The sequence below is a fragment of the Leptinotarsa decemlineata genome, unplaced genomic scaffold (genome assembly GCF_025532065.1).
Source record: "Leptinotarsa decemlineata unplaced genomic scaffold, Ldec_3_MD MMD2_tig00001393_RagTag_RagTag, whole genome shotgun sequence".
Taxonomy (NCBI): Eukaryota; Metazoa; Arthropoda; class Insecta; order Coleoptera; family Chrysomelidae; genus Leptinotarsa; species Leptinotarsa decemlineata.
This window is the reverse complement of record NW_027412562.1, coordinates 7,700,062-7,719,899: the sequence shown is the minus strand read 5'-3', so window position 1 is coordinate 7,719,899 and position 19,838 is coordinate 7,700,062. Positions and strand designations below refer to the sequence as shown.

At 34.4% G+C, this 19,838-nt stretch overlaps 2 protein-coding genes across 3 annotated transcripts in view; both read left to right on the top strand.

Annotated features, from left to right (window-relative positions):
- LOC111514014 (synaptic vesicle membrane protein VAT-1 homolog) overlaps positions 1-15,694 on the top strand; it is a 34,291-nt gene extending 18,597 nt beyond the window's left edge. Inside the window, exons 4-6 of one of the 2 annotated variants that reach the window (XR_012465569.1) lie at positions 6,818-7,066; positions 12,177-12,417; positions 15,273-15,411. Coding sequence is in view for 1 of the 2 variants with exons in the window: in XM_074175939.1 (XP_074032040.1) it covers positions 6,818-7,066; positions 15,273-15,664 (641 nt within the window). In the remaining variant the exon portion in view is untranslated. Of the gene's footprint in view, positions 1-6,817; positions 7,067-12,176; positions 12,418-15,272 lie in introns of both variants that reach the window. The other variant, XM_074175939.1, reaches the window with a different exon arrangement.
- Positions 15,695-18,203: 2,509 nt separating this feature from the next.
- On the top strand, positions 18,204-19,838 carry LOC111512487 (zinc finger BED domain-containing protein 5-like). Its single transcript, XM_023168621.2, has one exon. The coding sequence runs from the start codon at positions 18,204-18,206 to the stop codon at positions 19,836-19,838; it is 1,635 nt and encodes a 544-aa protein (XP_023024389.2).

The following is a 19,838-nucleotide window of genomic DNA, read 5'->3' as shown; positions in this document are numbered from 1 at the left end:
AATTAAAGTATTCCCTAGAAAAATTTCATTTAATATACATTTAAAGGTTAGTATGCAGGTTTTTGTGGTATTGAATGCCAATCTGTTAGCATCACACCACTTTTTAACGATGTCTAGATCAACCGATATATTATTATATAGTTCAGTATTGTCTTTTGAGTGCCAAACAATAGTAGTGTCATCAGCAAATAGAGTTATTATTCCTTTCGTATTGATGAGAGATAGGTCATTTATGAAGAGCAGGAACAGTAGTGGACCTAGTACTGATCCTTGCGGAACCCCACAAGATACCAACCGAGGTTCAGATCTCTTATTATTAACTAATACAGACTGGGTGCGATCTGACAAATAAGAATGAAACCATTTCAACGCTACATCTCTGAAACCATACATTTCCAATTTATTCAAGAGAATTTTGTGATTTACGCAGTCGAATGCCTTAGCAAGGTCACAAAACACAGCAGCAAATACTTCACCCTCATTGATACTGAAATATATTTTTTCTAGAACTGAGAACATAGCATCATTGGTGCTCCTTGATTCTTGAAAACCAAATTGGCAATTACTAAGTGAGTGGTTAGTATTGAGAAATGAGATCATTCTTTTCTTCACCAATTTTTCTATAAGCTTTGCAAGAGTTAGCAAAAGTGAAATGGGTCTTAGGTTTGTAACCAACTCGCAATCTCCTCCTTTAGATAAGGAGTTAATGATTGCGAACTTCAAACATTTTGGAAATATTCCGCTCGAGAATGAAAAATTGATGGCTTCTGCCAAGGTTGACAAAGCATTCTCTGGAATATGAAGAAGTACCTTTGCAGATATATCGTCCCATCCTGAGGTATTTTTGTTTTTTATACTTTTCAAGATGTCCATTATTTCCTCAGAATTAGTTGGTGTTAAAAAGAAAGAATGATGAAGGAACGTCTATCCCGGCCTTTAACGAAGCCGATTAGTTTGTATGGTGAATGGTCTTTCAGGTTAGATGATAAGAGTACGGCTCTTTCAAACTCTAAAAACCTGATTCGGTCCCCAGCGGGACAGGCACAAAGTATGTCTTCCGACAGTCCGAGTCTCTGCATAAGATGATTCAAATGGCAGTGACCTGTAAGAAGTCCCCCACAGACGTTCTTTTTTGACAGGATTACCCGACGTACAAAACTGTTTGGGTAATCCGGTAGGTGTGTGGCAGAAAACCGTTGTGATTGCCGGCGTTCCAAATTATCTGTTTTAATCTGATTTTTCACTACGGTTTTGAACGGGATCGTTCAAGTCGGCACGTATGTGGTAGGCAGACCGTTAGTCTGCCTGACCGTTAGTCAACCCTCAGAAGTCGAAACTTGTGCGAGCTAAGGATTAAAGAGGTCTTACCTTTTAACGTGTGACTCCTAACTCGGGGTGGACTATAGCGAGTGAAAATCAATCGTTCAAGACTAGGGCTTGAACCACCGACCAACACGGCAGTCAATTCGAGTGAGTGAACAAAGCACCTACGTCGAACCGCCTGGCTACCTACCGACGAAGTAGATTTTGAATATTAGTAGTGTGCGTATTCAGTGTATATAAAATGAGAGATTTGAGGCAATGCAGTGAACAATTTATGACGGAATTTATTGAAATGTACAGAAACTTTCCATGTCTCTGGAAAGGCAAATCGAGCGACTATGCTGACAGAGATAAAAAGAATAAGGCGTACAAGGAGATATTAACCAAGTTGACGGAAATTGATTCATCGGCAACAATATAGAAATGGTGAAAATGAGAATTGACTCGATTCGAGGAACATCTTTTTTTTTAACATGGCATATAGCTCTACAGATTTCGGGTGCGATGTGCCTCAAAGCTTGAGGAGGAGGAGGAGGTATTTCAAATCTTCGTAGCTTCTTCCGGTAGCGATAAATCTCAAAGTGGCTGTCAGACGTTCGTGGGGGTTATACTTTATCTAATGAGAGTATCCTCTTTCTTGATTAAAGGCGTTACTAACCTAAGTAGTTCTAGGTACGTGTCTTCATCCATTCTCACGTAATTAAACCAATTACCTGGTTCTAACCGCAATTCCTCCAATAAATTAACGTGAGAGAATTGTTTCCTTTTTAGAAACCACCCTTTTGCCCATTTGGAGCATTTTCTCTTAGCATATTTATCTTTTATTGCTAAAACCGTAGCTAACGCCACTGTCGTCTCCATGACAATACTGAAGGAAAACTGAACCGAGCAGTGGGTGGGCGCCACCACGGTTCGTGATTGCCCAAACAGTTTGGCACGTCGGTCTTTAGACGTCTTAGTTCATCCCTACTGTAGTCCAACAACTGTATCAAGCTTCGAAGGGTGAATAAACGCCTTGGAGTGAGCCAATCCTAGAAGATTCTGCCACAAGTCCATAAATCTTCTTGCCATCCAGGTGTTCAATCAATAGAGACCAGTTTGAGAGTTGAGAATTGTTTTTTTTTCTCCTGGATAAGCCAACTTGGTTGGTAAAATGCTTGCAGAGAAGAGTATTGCAATTTGGTAAAAGTGCTTGTTTTGTTTGTTAAAATTCGCTGTCCTGTTCAGCTTTTCAGGGTATACACATCCAGCTCCTATTTGTTTAAGGAAATTGCTCCGCTCCTTGACCTAGAGCTTGCGGTAGTTGTTTGAAAAATATCAGTGCATTACAAAGTACACAATCTATAAAGCATATGTTTCAAGTTGGGAAACGCTTCGTTGTTTAGTATAAGTTTGGCAGCCATCAATAGCGAATGTTTTTGGTGAATTTGTGAAAATGGAGAAAATTGGTCATTGTTATGTGGTACAATACTTTTATTTGGAAGGCCTCAACCCAACCAATATAAAAGCTGAACTGGATTCTACTCTGGGTGAGTTTGCTCCTTCTTTTGTAACAGTGAAATATTGGGTAGCAGAGTTCAAACGAGCCCGAACGAGCTGCCAAGACAAGCAACGCAGTGGTCGACCAAATGAGGTGACGACTCTAGAAACGGTGAAGAAAATCCACAAATCGGTACTAAATGATCATCGACTGAAAGTGGGGGAGCTCGCAGACGTAGTGGACATTTCTAAAAGTGTGGTACATCATATATTATCTAAAAATGTGTACATGAGAAAGCTGTGCGCAAGATGGGTGCCGCGTTTGCTCACACTCGCGCAAAAACAGTGTCGTGAAGATGTTTCAATTGAGTGTTTAGCGAAGTTCCACAGCAACAAAGCAGAAGTCTTGCGTCGTTTCATAACCTTGGATGAAACATGGGTCCATCACTTCACACCCGAGACAAAAGAACAATTGAAACCGTGGACTCAACAGGGAGAACCGGCTCCAAAGAATGCGATCACCCTTTCATCCGCAGGCAAGGTTGGGATGCACGTAAGATAATTTTCATTGGCTATCTTAAAAAAGGTAAAACTATCAACGACGAATATTATACGAACTTATTGCAACGTTTCGGTGCTAAGAAACAAGTAATGTCTCATCAAGACACTGCACCAGCTCACAAATCCATTATCGCAATGACCAAAATTAACGAATTAGAGTCTGAATTGCTATCTCATGCACCCTGTTTACCAGATTTAGCCCTCTCGGATTATTTCTGTTCCCAAACTTGAAAAAATGGCTGAGTATTCAGAGATTTACCAACGATGAAGAAGTGATGTCAGCAGTTAATGCATTTTTTGAGGAGCAAGACAGTTCTTATTATAAAAACGGTATCGAACTTATTGGCCGTATCTGGGAAAAGTATATAGAGCTGCATGGAGATTATGTTGAAAAATAAATAAATTTTTTTCCAAAATTTTTGGGTTTTCTTTGTTGAGCCGGGTACTTCCGGAACCACCTTCGTATAAAGTAATGAAACCTCTTGAATGAAAACTATGCTGTATAAGTGTAGAGAATGAAAATTAAAGTTTTTCATGAAAAATGATACTTTTGAATGTGTTATAAATATTAATAGGTAATAGTTGATCTATCTTTCATATTATATACACTATATTATTTATTTATTCATACATGATAATATACATTACAATGTAAAAATTTCACAGAAAATAAGTAACGATCTAAAAATATAAAAAAGGGCGCTACGGAATGTTTCTGCAGAACACACATATATACATCATAAGATACAAAATTAAAATTAAAACTTGTTACTTCCTTATATAAACAATCACCATCTTAAATTATTCAATGATTAACGAAAAAACAGATTTTTTTTAAACAGATTGTTAAAGGTTGTATGTTTGCCATAGTTTGTTTGATGGAAAGGTATATGAAATAAATGGCTGTGTCTAAGATTTCTGTTCGGAACATGAATGTTGACAGATTCAAGTAATTCAGGACAAATCATCGTTCATTGAGCAGCTTGAATACATATCATAGATGTGCGTGAATTCTTCTAGTTTGCAATAGTTTCCGCGCCATTTCTTGTAATATAATCGAATATCTACTCGTGGTACTGTATTTGAAGACCCGACTTGAGAGAACAAGCCCTCAAAAATTTATTTTGCACTCTTTCTAGAGAGTGCAAAATACATGCATATTCTAACTCAGACACCATCAGAGCTAAATAAATCCTTTTTAATGCTTCAATGGAAAAACCTGAACAATGATGTGAAATAAGACCTAGTGTTTTGGATGTTTTCACACTCATTTGGTTAATATGGTTTACAAATCTAAGTTGTTCATAAAAAATGACGCTCAAATCTTTTATAGACGATGTGTATTATAAGTGCTGATCATTTATGTTGTATGATGTATTGAATTTCCTACCAACTCTTGAGAAGATAATAAAATGGCATTTATTTACAGTAAGAAACAAGTTATTTGTAACACACTATTCATAAACTTTATCAAGATCATCTTGAAGAATTTGGTCATTGTATGACTCTATCGGTCTGAAAAGCTTCAGGTCATCCGCAAACAATAAAAATTCACTGTTCTCAAAACAGTACCACCCTTGTGGCACTTCAGATATTACTTATATATCACCCAACCGATTTTCATCCCCTAATTTTAACCTGTTGTGAACGACCAGTTAAAAAACTACCAAACTACTTTATCAAATGTTCTGTAAAACCAAAATTTCCGATCTTCTTCAATAGTTTATTGTGACTTACTCTGTCAAATGCCTTGGAAAAGTCAGTGTATATGGCATCCATATACATTCAATATTTTTTGCTCGTAGATGAGAAGATTGGAAACAGTCGACTCATTTCGAGAAAAGCCATGTTGGATATTGATCAATCTTTCTCTTCATGAAAAGTTGAGTTGATCTCAAATTAAACTGTCAAGTAATTCTGCAATAGATGACTGGCTGTACACACTTCGATAATAGACATATCAAAAATTGATTAAATTTAAACATTGTATGATACAAGCACAATTTGAAACATTACAAAAGATTTACATTAATATATAATACAATAATTGATGAAAAATGAGAAATATACTTTCTATGGTTTTTATCATTTAATATTTTTATGATGATCTCCTACTACGTAGTAACAGATACATCCGTCAATTCATTGAAACAATTCTTGATGTGGAGGCAGATAGATGAACATTGAAGTGAATGTGTGAAGAGTGAACGGATAGTCATCGATGGTTTCAGTTCAGGTAGAGTCTGAGTGCAAATGCATAACGATTTTGTAGAAGCTTTGTTTCACTTTCCAAAAAAATAAATTAATTTAAAAATACTTCATGAGGATAATTCAACCATGCAGGTATGTTGACAAATCTCAAAATTAATAAAATTTGAGATATCAACATACTCAAATTCTCCTATAAAATAATGAAAAATAAGGGTTCTATTGAGAAAATGTCTTGTCAGAATTTTAATTTCAGATTTCAATAATTTGTTTTTTTTTTTACAAATTACTGAGGAAGTTGAATAAACAAAAAAGGTTCTGTTTCACATTTTATTAAATGTGAAACATTTTGAAAACTAGGTGAGATAATATGAAGATTATATGAAACAGATCTAGAATTTGAAACTATAATAGAATATAAGGAGTTCTAATTAAAATAACGAAATGTGAACCTACCTCCGATATAAATATCTGGACTGGAGAAATCTATTTGTTGATCACCGACGTTTGAACTTTGATAAGTTCATCTCAAGGGTTCTACAATGAGAAGGAAGCGGCTGAATACAGATTAAACGTGCCAATCTATATTGTATGTTTTTTTTTAAATATCAATAGTATTTTAGTCCATCAAATGCCAATCACTAATGAAAGCGTGAGTTTTCCGTGATAAAAATGGTCAAAAAGGACAACGAACGATCATACGGAAAACAAAACGTGTAAACTTCTACAACCAGAGATAACTGGTTACAGTTCTAAATTGCTATCAAATCAATCAATTTAATAGATAGATAGCTTCACTTCCAACAGGTGTACAGCCATTTACAGCGCTTGAAGAAAATATGCTGAAAATAATAATATATTTAGATTTAATCTAATCATTGTGAAAGACATGCAAGATTGGTTATACACTACAAAAATGATCATCTGATATGTCGAAAAATTGCTCAGTATTGAAATGGCTCTATGGTTTTTTATTGGTGTAATATCACCCTTTTTAAAATAATCAAACGATAGGAACGAAGATAACTGAGACAAAAAAGTCATGCAATCTAGAGTGGCAGGTAAAAACATATATTCAGGAACTTTTATCTCATTGTAGAGCCCTAAGGATGGACTTACTAAAATCCGAAACATCGATAATAAACAAGCAGACATTTCCACTGATCCTATCCCATATTTTAAACAAATCAGTTTTTTGATCACCAAATCAATTCAGAAACAGAACCATATAATGTTTATTTTTCAGGTGGTGTTGGTTGTGCAGCCACTCAAATAGCCAAATTACTAGTGAAAGATGTCAAAGTATTTGGAGTTGGCTCAAAAGTGAAAGAAAATCAGGCTTTACAAAATGGAGTCGATGTATTTTTCTCCAGGGAAACATTTTTTGAAGACGTGACAAAATACAAATTTGATGTTATCCTTACAAATGAAGCAGGTTCAACATTCAGTTTTCTGCAGGCGTGTCTCAAACCTTTAGGCAGGATCATACTAATAGGTAAACACACTGATTCTTTTATTGTATACACAACCCATTATATATAGCGTTTACTTTCATTTATAAAATACTATAAGATACAAAAACTATTACAATAATGGAAATGAAAAAACGACGGTGACATAACACTTGTTCCAAGATAAATATAAAAGTAAAGATGAAGTACACATATATAATTTACAATTACTCAAAAAGAAAAGAATCTAATCTCGAAATCTTTTATGTATATGATATATACAGGCCGTAATATTGCTATATTCTGAACCGTAACAGATACATAAACGATTAAATGGGAAAAAAGCTAAGTATCATCGGAAACAATACAATGGTCGAAGAAAATTTACGGGGACTCCCACCCTTCTCGAGTTATTCGGGGAAAACCAAAAATACTGTTTCTCGTTTTTTTTTTTTTTTTCGAATGGAATTGTTATTTCGGAAAATATCAAAAAATGGAATAGGAAAATGTTATTGTATTCGAAGTGTACTATGACGATGTAATAATAAATATTTGATAAAACGTTTCGTGTCAACATGGCCACCATCAACTTTTTTTTAATACGGGCCTGTATTTTTCATTACAGATATTGATAAAGAGATAAATTCACAATCCAAGGGTATATCACATTTAATATTTTTATAGCGTTCCATTTGAAATAACCACCATCATCAGTGACAACAATCAAACAGAAAAACAATTTATTTTATCATGAGCTTTTGGGAAAAATGAAACCAATACGGAAAATCAAAGCTATACGGCAATCTACATTAAATGCTCGAATTGACGACCTCTTTGTTGAATGCACATAAGTTGTCGGTCCAGACAATTTCTGTGGCAATTTTTTAGCATAATAGGTGTAATACTAATACATGCATCCCACCTTTTTTGTTTGAGATGGTCGATATCTGTACTTGGTGTCGAAAAAACTTTATGCTTTATGTATCCATTCCAATCCATTTTCTTGGGAATATTGCATCTAAATGTTCCCTTAGTATTGCTGCATTATGGGGAGGAGCGCCGTTCTGGTGAAAATATTGTATTTCATGGCGGATATTCAGTGGAAATTCATCTAAGTAGCCATCGAATTCATTGAATAGAAAATGAAGATACATTTCACTATTCAAATGATCATCGTTTATTCCCACAATTCCCAACCAAAAATTTATTCCGAACCTCCGAACCTTTCTTGGAAATTGGTTTCCCTATGTAAATATTCATTTGTATTATTCCACCTATAATGGATATTTCTGTTGAACCAACCATTGTTGGTGAATTTTGATTCGTCCGTCCATATTATTTTTTTACAAATATTTCCAACTTCCCTATTTCTACGTCTTAACCACTTCGCAAATTGTACTCTCCTTCCGTAATGCCTTTCATTGAGGTGATGAACTTTGCGTATCCTGTAGCATTTATATTTGTTTTTTTTTAAATAGTTCTGGTGAATTTTACAGAAATCCTCATTTCGTGGGCAATTTCTCGTGAAGAACAATCTTGATTAGCATAATTTTTGTAACTGGTCAATCCCAGATAAAAAAAGATGTTTTCACTGTGTAAATTTTTATGTGGTAATATTTGCTTACCCATAACATTTTTTTGATTCCTCATACTTCCAGTAACCACAAATTTTCTTGTTTTCTTTCTGTCAAATGAACCATAGTCCCTCAAATTTCTTTCTAATCATCTAAACATTTGGACGATTCGGGAATAGCTCAATATACATATTCCTTGCCAAAAGAGGATTTGTATTTGATTTTGCATAACTAAATAGCATATCAGTCCTTTCATCATTTGAATACATCTTTGATATGTTCATAAACGTCTGACAGTTCTCAACAGATATCAACAACGTATTCATTTTTCTTGCCGTAGAAACCAAGCAAAGCCTACGCGTTTGAGATGGTAAATGAATTGAGATGCTATTTGATCATACCAAATTATACAACAATCGAATTTTGACCAAAAACTGGTATTTTCGTTACTTCCAGGATTGAGAATTATAAAAATATTACGAATTATAATGGATTAGGGAGAAATAAGTCTTGAAAGAAGGATTTCAGCAATACAAAAATTTTCAAAACGAAAAAGTATGGATTTTCATTGTGTTAGGGTACCTACCTGTCGAATTTATTGGATTGTCTGAAGTATATTAGACCATTGTATTGTCCCCTTTTTTCCCATTTAATCGTTTTCGTATCTGTTACGGTTTAGAATATAGCAATGTTACCACATGATAAAGACTGTAGAAGGAAACTAATTTGAAAAGTACAAGGTAGCTCAAAAAAGTGTGACATATCCAAATTGTGATTTTTTAAAGGGACCACCCTGTATTTCGTTACACTTTCGATTATGTCAGGAAAAAATGATATCATATCTCGAGCTATTGTTCTTTTATGAAAATGCTAGGTTCAATTGGAAAGTAAATAACATCAAAATAATATATAGAAATCATCCCTTCGAATTCTGACCAAGCATAAAAAGATTTTGGGCTATTTATTTTTATAAAACCTGTTTCTCAGTATTATACAGAATGTGAAAAAATCAATGTCACTTTTTTATCATTTCGGGCAAAGATAACTTTGTTATATCAAATAGAAACACCCTGTATTTTTTTGGTCTAAACAATATGAAATTCAATTATCTTTCATTTCATTTTGGGGTTCCTCACACCTAACCTTAATAGTTTTTGCTCACAAAATTCTCATTGGCAGTTGTTATACTTCACTTCATTGAAAATATCTACTGTTCACTAAAATAAAGTTATCATTTACATTCATATGCTGACAGTAGTTCATTAAACAGACTATACATTTTTTTTATTATTTAACTGTGAAAAGTAGGTGCTCGAAATTACGACCATCCTGTTGAATACAAATATCCACTCCCTCAAGAAAGACTGCTCAACATTTAATAACATTTGAGGTGTCACTCTTCGAAAAACAGCGGTTATTCTCTCCTTCATATTTTCCAGTGTTGTAGGTGGTCCAGATTGTAGAAGTGTCTTAAACCTCATTCTTCAAATATCATCTTGGGAAAAAATCGAGATAAGTCAAATTTGTTGATCTCGCTGGCCAATTTTGTAGTCCCCCCCTACCAATCCATTTCGGAGAGATTCCCGTAAAAATTTTTGACCATTCGAGTTTCCATTAAAAAAAGTGTAGTCCTATAACTTGTGTACCTATAATTCATCCCCACACGTTAACAGATCATCTATTCTGGTGATCCAGAGTGCGGAAAAAATGAGAATTCACATTACTATAATAATGGAAGTTGTTATTTAACATAGATTCATCAGCTTTTGTTTAGCTTTTGATCTTCGAAAAACCTGTTTATTAACTTGAATTCCAACATCAAAGGTGTTTTCCTGTGTACCTGCTTCATCAGACATGATTTGATTTTTAACGATATCTTCTTAACAAAGTATTCAACAAAATTTGTTTTTTTTTTGAACAAACGGTGGAGCTTTAGATGTATGGGCCGTCGGTCTATCAATCTGGCAATCAAATATATGCGGAATTACGCCTGGTTTCAATATAATTTTTCCCACTTTCATAGTTTTGATATACATGTAATTTTCTAAGTCTGTTTCAACCTAAAATTCGAAGTAGTGCTCAGAGTAAACTATAATTATTTTTATTAATCATTATCATTCATACTTATATTAAAATGATCTTCGCAACAAAAATGCGTGCCCTTCGCAGATACAAAGTCGGCCCACCGCATAGCGCGCTGCCATAACTTTCGTAACAGTGAAATAAAAATTTTGTCTGGTGCAGTTACCAAAGAATTCTTGCATTTAGGAACTTGCAATACTTGTAACGTTATTTTTTTATCATTATTCATATTCACGCAGTTGACACACTGCAATAAACAACACACAACTTGCTTTCTACAGCTTCAGCACACGTATTTAGCTTATCCGCCAGCACTCCCTTGTCGCCGAGTCGACTGATGTGACGTCAAGTTTAACCACGCCCCGTTTCGGTGAACGCCACATTCAACATTTAATTTGAGGGGGAAGATAAAGAGTGAAAATTCAGATTTTTTGCAGATGTACTATTTGAAACATAAGCTTTCAAATTATGAAATGAAAAAAATGTTAAATGAGCCCATTATGTTAGATATTTCCTCTGAGTAAATGAGCGACAATTTGAATGTATTATTTGATTTTTTTTGTTGACTCTCAAAATGAGAGATTTTCTAATTGTCTATGCTAGCAAAGTACCCATTTCAGAAATTTTTTTGTTCATTACATTAGCCATTTGCTTTTCATCTGTTAATAATTCATCTAATTCACATATTTGATAACTTTACTTTTTTTGAATGTTTCCTTTAAAAATACAGAATTATTTGTAGTAGAATACTGAAGTGATCCGTTATATTTGTACTATTGGAGGTATGATGTAATCTGAAATATTACATGAATATTTGATAAATATTTGTTCAATACAAAACTAATGACTTTTTTTGCACTGGTGTTGGATTATTTATTGTTGAGATATATCCAAATTCATTGAGAATGCTTTTGTATTCAATACTACGTTCTTTCAGAAGGTGTATATTAATGTCTTATATTATGTTTATTGAAGGTGACTAGTATAGAGAAGTTATGCCAACTTTATAATTATCATATTGTGATATTTTCATGTTCACCCATTACTTGGTGAAAATAAATAACACTATTCTGTTTATGTTAAGTATTTGGATAAATAATTAATCAAGAGTTACATCCAAGTACAAATCAATGATTTATGAAATTTATAAGCAAAAGCAAAATTTTATTTTGAAGATATTGAATAGCACATATTTCAATTGATTGAGCTTGGTGTAAAAGAGATTATTTCCAGAAAAGGGAAAAAATAAACTCAAGAATCTCAGTTTCAAAATCCAAATATCCGCATATAAATTTGTTGATTGTTTAACCGTGTGATACACTGATTGGAACCTTTGGTGTAGTAATGAATATTACTGGAAGATTAATCTTCCAGTTTAATTTTCCTCTTGAAGATGATCACTTGGTGATCGAAACACGTGTCGAGGTGTTGGGATAAAACTCCAGTAATATTCGATTGTTTTACCGATAATGAGTATAATTTTCAATTTCTTCACTAGTTTCGGATCTTCGAGAAAGCTGTGCATGGACAATTGTTCTGATTTATAATGAACACACTGGCTCACCAAGTATGGCAGAAGACAACCAATATGCTGACATCCTCAGCAACTTCTCTAATAGTGATTTGACGATTCTCCATAACAAATTTCTTCACTTTCTCAACATTTTCATCGGTTGTTGATATGCTGGGGCGTCCAGGGCGAGCGTCGTCATTCACAGCTTCTCGGCCTTCTGTGAAAAGTTTGTACCACTTGTAAACATTTTTCTGACTCAGAGTACAATCATCGTATGCCACTGTCAACATTTAATGTGTTTTTGAGCACTTAATTCCATTTTTTACACAAAATTCAATACAAATTATTTGATCCATGTTTTTAGGTAGCAAAAAACCGCCAAACACGCAAAACACTTCTAACTTTTAGACTCTTATAAACTAAACGTGTTGAACAGCTGAAACCGTGAACATATGTTCGAGACGAGTGTACCAACATAAAAAAATTAACAATCGCTAATCGAATGTACGTAGCCCGCGAAATTTGAACATTAACCTTAATTTTGGTACAGTCCACGTAAACTTTTTCGAAGATCTTATCTATCTTTGAAGGCTATTTTCAATTTTACCGTTTACGGTTATTATTTGCTTCAAACGTCACGTTCAGAAATACAGACAGTTCAAAACTCTTGCTTGAGACCTGTATACGGTGTTCGTGAAAGAGAGAGAATTTCAAAAATCCTTATTTCTGCCAGGTGATTGACTACGGAGAAGAGAAGATGATTTCATGCTGCTTCTTCATTCCATAAAATAATGATCACTAAAAAATCTTCTTATCTACACCGTAAAATTACCATTTCCTTCAGTTAATCATGATGTTAATATAAGATTTTTTTAACATTGCTTTTCTTACGAAATACTCACCTTATATGAATCTTTACCTCTAGAATTAAAATATTTGTCGTTATCGAAATTTCTCATCTTTTTCATTTTTTTCATTTTTTTCTCCTCTCGAATAAATCATGATAGAATATGTAGTAGTACTAGAATGTTGATTAGTTTAGGTCAGCATTTTTTGAGCTGAGATGAAAAACAATTCAGCGGAGATCCTATCTTCAAATGAATGAGCCTTTTGCCTGAGCATAGTACAGCAAGCGTGCCACGAGAGGCAGCACTAGTAGTAGGGACAAACATAAACTATTCACATGTAAAACGGTGTTATTTACATAATATTAATTTATTATTTAAAAATATAAATATGATATAAAAAATTATATTGTGCTAGTATAATGCCAACAAAGCATTGCTGTTTTGCGAATTGTACGTCGGATAATCGATATCCGGAAGAAAACGTGTTTTTATTACATTTATAAAATCTCATATAATTGAGGTTAGATGTAAAAAATGGATACATGCTTCGAGGAGAGTGGATTTAACAATACAAAAAATTAATAAATATTCGTATGTATGCTCTAAACATGAAATGAATAGTAAATTTTTCATAGGTAATTACCATTGATTAGAATGAGATATAACCTCAATCGTTTATTAAATTATATTCATTCTATATAATTAAATTTATTCCATTACAATCTATATTTGATTTATATTTCACTCGGAAATAAGTCTGAAATTCATGATTATTTTAAATTTTTTTATTACAGTTTGAATCTACCGCTACTCATTTACTTGAGTCTGTCTATTAATTCACTTTTTTTCCAGTTACTTTGAAATTACGGCATGCAAGCCAACGTTTTAATGTTACAACATTGTTATCCTTTTAGTTTAGTTTTGCTCCAAGAACGTTTTCTTTTGTTAAAAACATAATTTTTTCATTGTACTTTACCATATGTTTATATACTTATGATGCACTGTTTGGAACCTTTGGTGTAGTAATGAATATTACTGGAGGTTTTTCCCAACACCAAATCGTTATTTTTAACACCTCGACACCTCGAGGAATAGGCAGTGTTTGTCCCTGCCGAACTACTAGCGCTGCTAGTGAGTGATTTTTCGTACTCATAAATGATATAATTTTTAATTCACTAGGAACTTCTGTGTAAGTACGTAAGGAGAGATGTTTCGAGATTCCATTTCGAAATATTTCTTTTCTTATACATATGTATCTCTCCTCGATACAGTTTTAGACTTATTTTGATTTCCCGTATTTAAGTGTTTATGACTACGGTTCCTTATGGCAATAATCAATGTTTTTCATTCTGGCATTCAAATTATAAAACTAGATGTCGCCCTCTCCTTGATCCTCTAGAACAGGGGTTCCCAACCGTTTCAGGTGGTACGCGTGAGTGATGTGAGCAACATGCTGTTAATAGCAAATATGAATCAGCTCACGGGTCGCTAGAAAAACGAATTACCCATAACCCACCCAGTGAACGACCTGACATCTTTGTTTTTCTATTACAATGGAATTTATAATTCTTAGGTAATAAAACACTAGGAATTTTACCTCGGAATCGTCAGATAGTACAATTGGTTCACTTGGAAGGCCTTCAAAAAAGATTATTCAAAAGTGGACTGTATCAGAAATCCTTTTTCGGGAATTCCACCAAATGAATTGGAACTAAAAGAAAGTTTTATCAACCTTACAGAAGATAGTTCCATGAAAGATTATTTTAAATATGTTGATATTTTAATCTCAGGCAAACAACAACAAGTTTCGCACTAAAGACTATAAAAGTATATTTTGTATGTGATTAATTTTTTGCTGACTTTTTAATAAGTTTTTATTTGTATGTTTTTAGACCTATAGGTAATAAATAAAACTGTAAATTAATACCATTTTAATCTTTTTATTCCTCGTTTATTATAAGCATGTTATAAATAAACAAATATATAACCATTAAATATGAAGTTTTCTCAGAAATTTAAATAAAAAAGCCTTTGAACACTTTGAGAAGAGTAAATATTATACGTTTATTGAAATATTTAGGTCTGGTGGTACGCCAATATTTCTCAAAAAGTCGTCAAGTGGTACGCAAGTGCAAAAAGGTTGGGAACCCCTGCTCTAGAATATTACTTTATATTTCAATGTTTTCATCATTTCTATTATGCATGGGGAGATATAATCACTGTTATATTTCAGGAGCAAATGAAGTTGTGCAGAACGAACACAGGCTCTCAACATTCACTCTACTGAAAATGTGGTGGAATACAAAGTACATTATCCCCTCGTCCCTAATTGAAAATAATAGAGTGGTGGCCGGTTTGCATTTAGGAACACTATTGGAACAAAATCGCACTAAAATTGAAGCTGTTCTTGATATTATATGGGATAATATTAGGGAAGGCAAACTTAAACCTATTATAGATTCCGTATGGCCCATGGATGACATAATAACTGCCACCAAACAATTAGCTGAGCGGAAAAATGTGGGAAAAGTTATCATTGAAATTGAAAACTTAGGTCTAATTAACGTGAAAAATGTCTTTTATTGTGCAAAACGTGGGAGAAAGTTCTTATTTAAATCACAGTAATCAAAAATCTTTTTTGATTAAAAAATGGCGTTTTTAAAGAGTAATAAATAATATATAGTTCTGTAGTTTTTTTTATTCAAACGATTTCTTCTGTGAAACGTCCTATGACAGAAATTAGGTTTTTTTTTTATCAAGAGCTTGCCTAAAGCTATTTCATTTCTGACTAATTTCGTAGCATTACTGCTTCTGAAAGAGATGTTAACTCTAAAATATGGGAAAAAACTATTTTAATTTTTGATATAACTTTTTACAACATTACTTCAAAGAGGAAGTTTAAATTAACTTTTGTTGCTGAATGGCAAAGGGTGTATTTGACAAACTTGAATTGTCTAAAGACAGTAGATATGTTACGATTAGTTGTAAATAGTTGAATGCTAATTATTAAATTAGGACACTTTATTTGTGAAACACCCGATATATAGTTCTAGCCGACTGGGTAAGTTTTTTTTGAAAGGAAAAAAAAGAACGTGTTTTTTTTTCTTCCGTCCGCTCTGGGGCATTCGTGAGTGAAACTGAATGATAACGTTCGGAAAACTTAATTTCAGGCAAATTCTAGTTTTCCAATATGAAATTACGTCTTTTGACGGATATAAACCTGCCGTGCCTTGTTGTGATATTGTGATTGGGTAATTCTGCTGTAGAGCGATCTTACAATATCCTTATTATCGATTGGGATGAATTTTACGAATGAATTATTTATTCCGGACCGTTTTAAAACATCTCCGACAATGTTAGGGCAGTCGAGCATTGGGAGGTAAGCGTATAGTTTTGTCACTCATAATTTTTTTTGGCGCGGATGTATCGCGAAATCAATTATTTACGAGAATACCTTTTTTTTAGATGTTCTTCTCTGATATGGTAAATCGAAATTTCGCCCGGACTGTGCTACCTTTGAGAACACGTCGAACTTTTGAACTTTATTGCCTTGTACATAGCGACTAAACCGTAAATTTTCCGAAATCATATGGATGGTGGTGTTCCTATTTCGACCGTGTGGACGTGGAATTAAGAGCTTTTCAAGAATTTGCGTAGTAGCGGGCCATAGGAATCTACACATCACTAGCAGCTAGATAAAGTACCCATTAGGGTAGGATATTTATGGTGTTTTTTTTGCAGGAACCTGACATTATTGTTTACGAAAGCAATGAACCTCGCTGAATAGTTTTGTCTTCGCCTTTGTATAAGCGTTTAGTTTGTAGTATAAGTGAAGAATAAATCCGTTGAACAGGCTTATTTTGGTAAAGCAACATTCAACGTTTTTATTCTTGTTCCTTTGTCGTATTCCACCTTACTGTTTTCGCGTATCTGGATTGTTTAGTAGTTTCATTTCAGGTTTAGGCTAGTCGGTGCACAAGAAAGTACTTTGCGCCCTTGTTATCATTTTTTGTACATATTTATACTCATTTGTCGGATTTAACCCACAGTCCTTACGAGCAAGCACATTACTTGCCGTACACAAAAAAAAGGACAGAAGTGTTATTCCTAATGTTTTAGAAATAAATGTCTCTGACAGATAACATTTTTTTTTATTATTAAATTTAATGTAATAGAAATTGGCGCCCAACGCGGGGCGATTTTTTTTATTGATGTTATCAGTTTACTTGTTCATTGCTTTTGTAATCATCGTTCTGCAAAATGGATTCATCTAGATTCGTGAGAGATGAGTTGGAATAAGAATTGAACATAAGAGGCTTCTTAAATTTAGATTCTGAAACGGTACTTTCTATGCGCAAACAATTGAAAGATATAATGCAAAATGAGACTTTTGGTAGTTCGATAGCAATACTGGATACTTTGAATATAGACGTAACTCTTGAACTAGACAGTTGTAATAAGAAGGTAGTTGAGTTGGAATCTTACGTAACTTCACATGAATTCCGTTCCGTTAGTGCAACTGAATGGAGATACGTTGAAACATTTGTATTCCCGTTTGAGTAGACTTGAACCGCTAGATCAGCGTTTCCCAACCTGTGGTCCGCGGACCCCTGGGGTCCGCGAGTATATGTATGGGGGTCCGCGGTGTCTTCTCTGGACCATACATAAATCGCTCATTAAATGCAAAAGGGCCGCAAAACGAAAAATCAGCAAACCAGTTGTATTAGAAAAATGTGATCCAAGCACACGATATTTAAAAAATTAAAAAAGATGCATCCAATGATGTATAACACTATTATCAATCTATAAAAAAAAGAAGAAAAAATACATAAATTGGTTTTTCAAATTTTGTTTTGGCTCTCCTGTAAAAAAAAATATATTTGGGATTGCGTCCCTTTTGCATTTAATGAGTGAAATGCTTAATTTTTCGTAATCGCCACGCTAATTTAGCACGGCGAACGTGCGGTGAGCGAGAGCGAATGAATGATGTGAGTGAATCAAGTGCGTGCTGGCGTCGCGCCGGGCCGGGACTCTTACCGCACCGCTTGCAAATTACGCTTACACCCGCCGCCCGCGATTAGTACAATTGTTTTGATTTGTGTTGTGTTGCGTCCGAGATTAAAATAGTAAAATTACGTTTTTCAAGTTATTGTGACCTGTGAAAATGAAACGTTGGTTAAAACCAAATGACTCCGCTTTGGACGAAGCAAATGAAAAACCTTCGACTTCAAAGGTTAAACGTCGTAAGTTTTGCGACGAATACTCAACTTTCGGTTTCACAAGTACCAATTTAAACGGGGAAGACAGACCTCAGTGCGTCATATGCTACGAAGTTTTGTCAAATGAGTCGATGAAACCGGCCAAACTCCGACGTCATTTAGAAACAAAACACCAGGAATATTGTGACAAATCAAAAGCCTTTTTCAAAGTTAAAGCCTCGCAATTGGAACAAAGCAAAAAAACAATGATAAAGACTGCTACTGGGACCAATAACGAAAGTGCTGTATTAGCGTCCTACCAAGTATCTTTGCTAGTTGCAAAAACTGGTAAGCCGCACACCATTGCTGAAGACTTAATTTTACCGTGTGCTGAAATCATGGTTTCTGCTATGTTAGGTGATAAAGCTTCAAAAGAATTGGACGTTGTATCGTTATCAAACAACACAGTGAAGAGGAGAATTGATGATTTGTCGGGAAATGTTAAAGAACAGCTGATTTTCTATGTTGAAGCAAGCAGATTTTATGCTTTGCAATTAGATATGAGCACAGATATTAGCAATGATGCAAACTTGCTTGCATATGTTCGTTACGAACACAACAACAGCATAAGTGAGGATTTTTTATTTTGTTTACCTTTACCTTCGCACACTACAGGTGAAGCAATATTTGAAGTATTGAACAACTTTATGTCCGCTCATGAAATTACATGGGACAAGTGTGTGGCAGTTAGCACCGACGGTGCTCGGGCTATGACCGGGACACGAATAGGGCTGCAGGCGCGCGTGAAGAAGATGAATCCAGCTATTATCTGGCATCATTGCTGCATTCATAAGGAGACATCAGCAGCTAAAAACATGCCAGAACAATTAAAAACAGTGTTGGACGACATAGTGCAGGTGGTGAATTTTATTAAAGCTAGGCCTTTAAATTCCCGTATTTTCGGTATCATTTGTAAAGAAATGGGAAGCATTCACAAGCAGTTATTATTGCACGCTGAAGTCCGTTGGTTATCTCGTGGCAAAGTTGTGACGCGTGTTTTTGAGCTGAGAGACGAGATCAGAATGTTCTTTTTGAAGAATTCTGGACACAGCGTCAGCAAATATGCTGATCACTTCAATGACTTTGGATGGCTTACAATGGCAGTATATTTGGCTGATATATTTAGTGCCCTTAACGAGTTGAACTCAAGTCTACAAGGGAGAGATACCAACATCTTCCAAGTCGATGACAGAATTGAAACGATGCTAAAAAAACTTGACCTTTGGATAAATCGTACAGTTCAAAAAAACTATAATCACTTTCCAACACTGTCAGCGTTTTTGGAGTCCTCTGGTGAAGCAATATTGCCAACACAAGTACAAGATGAAATGGTGACACATCTCCGCACTTTGAGGTCTTCGTTTCGGGATTATCCAGTATCTGACAAAAATAAAAATTGGATATCAGACCCTTTCAACACAGATGTTTCTGATATTACTGGCTTGACAGCGGCACAGGAAAGCCAATTAATAGAAGTATCCTGTGATTCAGCATTGAAACGCAATTTCAACGAATCTTCACTATCAAGTGACAGATTATAA